The sequence below is a fragment of the Orycteropus afer genome, unplaced genomic scaffold (assembly GCF_000298275.1).
Source record: "Orycteropus afer afer isolate SDZICR_OR568_19922 unplaced genomic scaffold, OryAfe1.0 scaffold00069, whole genome shotgun sequence".
Taxonomy (NCBI): Eukaryota; Metazoa; Chordata; class Mammalia; order Tubulidentata; family Orycteropodidae; genus Orycteropus; species Orycteropus afer.
Genome location: NW_006921656.1, coordinates 11,552,959 through 11,558,718, shown reverse-complemented (window position 1 = coordinate 11,558,718; position 5,760 = coordinate 11,552,959). Strand labels below are relative to the sequence as shown.

At 50.0% G+C, this 5,760-nt stretch overlaps 1 protein-coding gene across 1 annotated transcript in view; it reads right to left on the bottom strand.

Moving 5' to 3' along the window:
- ASAP1 (ArfGAP with SH3 domain, ankyrin repeat and PH domain 1) overlaps positions 1-5,491 on the bottom strand; it is a 311,506-nt gene extending 306,015 nt beyond the window's left edge. Inside the window, exon 1 of the mRNA XM_042780911.1 lies at positions 5,366-5,491. Coding sequence (XP_042636845.1) covers positions 5,366-5,491 — 126 coding nt within the window. The remainder of the gene's footprint in view (positions 1-5,365) is intronic.
- Between the last annotated feature and the right edge of the window lie 269 nt (positions 5,492-5,760).

The window sequence follows — 5,760 nt, the reverse complement described above, 5'->3', positions numbered from 1 at the left end:
GCACACTCTGTCCTACAGGGTGGTCATGAATAGGAATTGACTCAATGACAGTGGGTTATTAAGAACCCCCAAAAGTTGTAGTGGTGCAGTGATGAAGAGTTCAGCTGCTAACTGAAAGGTCAGTGGTTTGAACCTACCAGCTGCTCCATGGGAGAAATACAGGGCAGTTCTACTCTGCCCCATAGGGTTGCTATGAGTCAGAATGGACTTTACAGCAACGGTTTGGTCTTTTATTAACAACTCTCTGGAATGTGGGCATGAAGAAAAAACAAAGTCTCTAAGGAACTTCCTCTCTCACTGCTCTTGAGTTAATTCTGACTCACAGCAACCCCCCCCCTTTTGGGTTTCCCAGGTGGTAAATCCTTACCACCTGGTGGTGTAGTGCCTAAGGCATTTGACTGTTAACCAGGAGACTGGCGATTCAAACCCACCAGCTACTCCTCGCAAGAAGACTGGGCAATCTACTTCCGTAGAGACACCTCCTTGGAAACCCAAAGAGGGGTCGCTGTGAGTTGGAATCAACTCGAAGAACATGAGTAAAATCTTTACAGAAGTAGATTGCTCAGTCTTCCTTCCACGGAGTGGCTTGTGGGTTTGAATCCCCAACCTTCTGGCTAGCAGTCAAATGCCTTAGACACTGTGACATCAGAGCTCCTTCTAAGGAACTTAGACACCTCTATTTCATGAGACCAAAATTAATATGTACAATGAAAGCGAAGTCTCTGATGTTCTCTACAAAGCCATGGGAATAAGTCTTTGTAGATACTCAGAAAATCCATTTTACGTCTTAACTTTTGAAGAACTCCCTAACTCCGTTTTAGAGTCACTGGTGGTACAAAGGTTAAGGCACTCGGCTGCCAATTGAAAGGTTAGAGGCTTGAGTCCATGAGGAGGCGCCTTAAGAGAATGGCCTGGGGATTTACCGCCAAAAAATAAGCCAATGACAGTCCTATGGAGCTGACACATGCTGTCATTTTGAGTCAGCACTGACTGTACAGCAACTCTAAACCAAAAAACTCACTGCCCTCAAGTTGATTCTAATTCTTCAGCAACCCCCAGTCAGTTTCCAAGGCTGTAAATCTTTACAGAAGCAGATTGTCTTATCTTCCTTCTGTGGAGCGGTTGGTGGGTTGGAACTACCAAGCTTTTTGGTTAGCAGCCAAATGCCTTACCCACTACACCTCCAGAGCGCCTCAGACAACAGCTAGTTACTCCATTTTACTTACCAGTCATTTAACCTCGAAGGCTAATCACATCATCTCTAAATCAAACCAAACTCACCGCCGTGGAGTCAGATCTGACTCACAGTGACCCTTCCTTGGGTTTCCAAGGCAGTATCACTACAGAAGTAGATTGCCCAACCTTCCTTCCGAGGAGTGGCTGGTGGGTTTGAACCACCAGCCTTCTGGTTATCAGTCAAGGGCCTTAGGCACTGTGCCACCAGAGCTCCCACTTCATCACTACTGGCCTCCATTTCCTCCTTGTCAAACAGACATAAACGTGATGATGCATAGTATGTGCCTCCACCCAGCCTAGAGGAGAGCTCAGTAAGTGAGCACAACTTGCCTACTCCCCATTGTCACCTAGATAAAGTGCTGGTCTGACAATAAATAACCAAGCAGACCGTCATTTATCACCCTGGACTCTCCCTCTTTCACAAAGCCCCATGCATTCCCCACTCTGAGCTTTGATACGGAGAGCCCCTCCTGCTACGGCCCACTATGGTCCTGAAATGCTTGCCTGCTCCCTTCCCGGGAAAGCCCTGGCTTCTCCCAGTCATTAACTCATGACTTCCAAATGGTCACGAGTGAAACGGCACAAGTCAGTGTGCTCTGGCTGCTGAATAAGCAAAACACTAGCTTTCTGCTTGGCAAATACTCACACACCAGGATGAAACCCTGGCAGAATACCAGTCAATCCATTCCAGCCTCTCAAAGGCAGTCATTACTGTGTGTTAGCCAAACCATGACTCTCACAGTCATGTGGGACCCTTCGCCCCCACAGGTGAGGCCCAGAAGTAAACACTTTGTCTCTTCTTACCACCTATTTCTGACCCACATCCTAGGATGCTCATCAGAGAGATTTAAATAAAAGCAGCAACATCTGTGCAGCACACTCTTTGCCAAAAGAACATAGCAAAAGGGAGAGAGTGCGTTAATCTGAAGTTCCAAACTCCCAGATCAAATACAGTTCTGAGAATTATGTATGCTAATTAGGAATCCAGAGAACAGAAATGGTCACATAAAAGGAGGGAGGTACTTAATTCCTAGAACTAGGAAGAGATTTAAAAAAGAGAGTTCCGAGCTTCCCATATTAATTCCCATTCCTGAGTTTCCACATCACCAAAAAGTACCCAAAAGTTTTATTCCTAACAATAACCACAAAATAACACAGCAGCGCTCATGGAAGTTTCCAGGCGGCTCATTTGTGAAGCATACGCCAACAAGGCTTTGTGGTTTACCCAGAACTTTCCCTATATTTTGGGGGCAACAACCTTAGGCCCTATATTCTTGAAGAATTGAATTCAGATCCACTTTACATGATATTTATGATAATGTACTCTTCCTCTGTATGTAAACTGGAGGAGAGGGGGGAATGCAGTTAATTATCCAACAGTAATAAACTAAAAGACACACTTCACATTTATGCAAAAGGCAACCACAAAGAGCCCAATCTCATGAAATGAGTTAACAGTTGAGAGATACAGATTGGGACAACAGCTTCCTGAACCACGTTATATTCAAGTTAAAAAAAAAAAAAAAGACTGTGGAAACCTGAATGAAATACTTACTAGTATACTTTTGAGATCACGAGTGTTACCAAAGTACTCGTAATGTGACATTTTTCAAGACACTTGACTGCTAACCAGAAGGCTGGCGGTTCAAACCCACCAGCCACTCCTCAGAAGGAAGGTTGGGCAATCTACTTCTGTAGTGACACCACCTCGGAAACTCAAGGAGGGGTCGCTATGAGTTGGGTCCTACTTGACGGCACATAACAACAGTCTGGTTCAATTTCTTTCCAAGTTCACAGTTGACCACATCTGCATGGCAGAATCTATAGTCTTCCTCACAACGAAGGGAACTAACAGCTACCTTCACTTTTAAATTTAGTTACCCTAAACAAAGATTAAGGAGCTCTGGTAGCATAGTGGCTAAGACACTTGCCTGCTAACCAGATGGCTGGTGGTTCAAACCCACCAGCCACTCCTCGGAAGGAAGGTTGGGCAATCCTACTTCCGTAGTGATACTGCCTCGGAAACCCAACTCGACGGCACATAACAACAACAACAACAAACAAAGATTAAGGAGCCCTGGTAGCACAGTGGTTTAAGCATTTGGCTACAAACCACAAGGTCTGCTGTTTGAACCCACCAGCCACTCTACACGAGGAAGATACGGCAGTCTGCTTCCATAATGATTACAGTTTCGGAAACCCTAAGGGGCAGTTCTACCCTGTCCTACAGGGTCTTTAAGAGCTGGAATCGCCTTCATGGCAATGGGTTTGGACGGTTTGGTTAAACTAAGATCAATAGCAGCTGCACGTAATTTAACATGAACACAATCCTGTGGTGCGTTGCAAAATATGCACACATAGCTCTACCAACCACTTTTCTTATCACAGCCTGCACAAACAGAATACAGTAACACTATCTGAATGTACAGAAAGGAAAAGCTAAAATAACTGACAGCTCTACTAGCACACACAGAAGAACTTATCTAGAAGAAAACAGCCGCTCTACTCAACGTCACATTCTTTACATGCACATACAACCAGTAAAGAGAAAGGATGCAAAATGCTCCCCTATCCGCATGTTCCGATTTATCACGATTAAGTGAAAGGACAGACCCATCATGGGGATGAATGCCTGGCAACTCAAATTTAATTCCAGACACGAAACAAACGTCAGGCTAGTGCAACAGACTGGCAATTCATAAAGACAAAAAAGAAAAGAAAAAAGAACCATTTCCCTCTGGCTTTCCAAGCAAACTGAGTTAGGAAGTATTTCTCCATCCATTTCAAAATTCAGTTCAATTACCCAACCTTGACTCCACAGAAAGCTCCAGAAGCACAACCAACGGAGAAGGAAACCTTCAGACTCATAGCCTTCCGGAACTAACAGAAGGCTCTCCCCTCCTGAAAATTAGGACTCCCCGTTTGCTTTACCTCCTCTGCACGTCACCTGGCCCAAAGAGCAATCAAGGCTGTATCAAGAGTGGTCTGCCCACAGAAGCCCAAGCTTCCTGATATTACAGAGGGCTGGCCATGGTGAGCTTTTAAATAAGAGCACGCTTGCCAAACCTCCCATACACCAGCCACATGATAATTCACCCAGGGAAAACAATCTCCTTCCTAAACTCCACTACTGCTGGCTTTTTCGGTTGAAATAGCTTTGGCTTGTTTGGATGGAACTGGTGCTTTCGGGCACCGAGAGATGCAGCTGGGCTCCAGGGCAAATGTCCTATTTTTACTGAGGCTCCAGCTCCCTGCCTGCTGACTCCTCCAGACCCACCCCGCCCCATCAATTCACTTAAAAATTTAAAGGAAATCGCCTTGCCCCTCTGGGGCCCCACACACCTTCCAAGAGGGCCTCGTTAAAAAGCGCTGTTCCTTCTGCAAAGGGGGGACCCTCCCTTATCGGGTCTGGCCAGCTCTCCCCGGCAGCATCCCTGTGGCAGGTCCTGGTGGCGCAGCAGCCCTGAGGCTCCGGGCAGAGGACTCGTCCGCAAAGACCTCTCTCTTCACCCAGGCTTTAGCCTCCGGAGCCAACAGTGGAGGACTCTCGGGGCGGCAGCAGTCCCGACCGAGTTCCTTCTGAACCCTTTGGGATTTTTCCACCGGCCTCTGCAGCTAATATTCCCGGGCCCAGACGGGCCGGGGAGATGCACGCACTGCCCATCTCCCAGTCCCTCACTGGTGACCTTGGCCACACTGCTGGGCCTCTCTGCCCTCTGGGTCTGGACACCACCCATTAGCCGGTTACGAGGACCATAATGATGTGGAAACCGCCCAGCAGACTGCCTGGCACCCAGGAAAGGCGTAAGATAGGAACAGCACTTCTCCGGCCTTCCACGGTGTCGTCTCTCCATCTCCAGCCACTGAGTCGGGGTCCTGGCCTTTCAATCCGCAGGAGCCCGGGACGGAAGGACAAACCAGGAAGGGACTCGCACGCCTCAAGTCCCCCAATAGCCTAGGCACGGGGGGCTCCCGCAGGGGGTGTGGTCCCCGAGACCCAACACCCCCTTCCTCCCCAACTCAGGAGTCCAGACAGTCCCACTGCGAAGCGGCGGCTGCGAGCCCGGGCGGCGCGGCATCCCCGCGGACGGGCCGGGGTCTCCGGGCCCGGGGGCGCGGCGCGACCTACCTCCTCCAGCAGCGTGACGGTGTTCCTGCAGTTGTGGAGCCGCGTGGTGAAGCTGGACGTGGTGGGTGAGTTGTAGTCCTCGGTAGTCTCGGCGATGAACTCGGACACGGAGATCTGGTCCGGCATCCTGCCGGGGGGACGAGACACAAGCGGGGGCGGGGGTGAGGCAGCGCAGGCTCCCGGGGCCGCGGGCCGCCCGGCGGCTCATGAACGCCCGCCGCCGGCCTGGCGCGGCTCCTTCCCTGGCGGCGGCGCTCGGCGCGGAGCCTTCAAACTCAGAGCGCGGCGCGAGGCAGGGGGCTCTCGGGGACCCGCCTCCCAGAGCTCATGCCGGCGGCGCAGCGACTGCGGCTCCTCAGCGGCGGGGGAGGGGACGTGGTGGCAGCGGGGTTCGC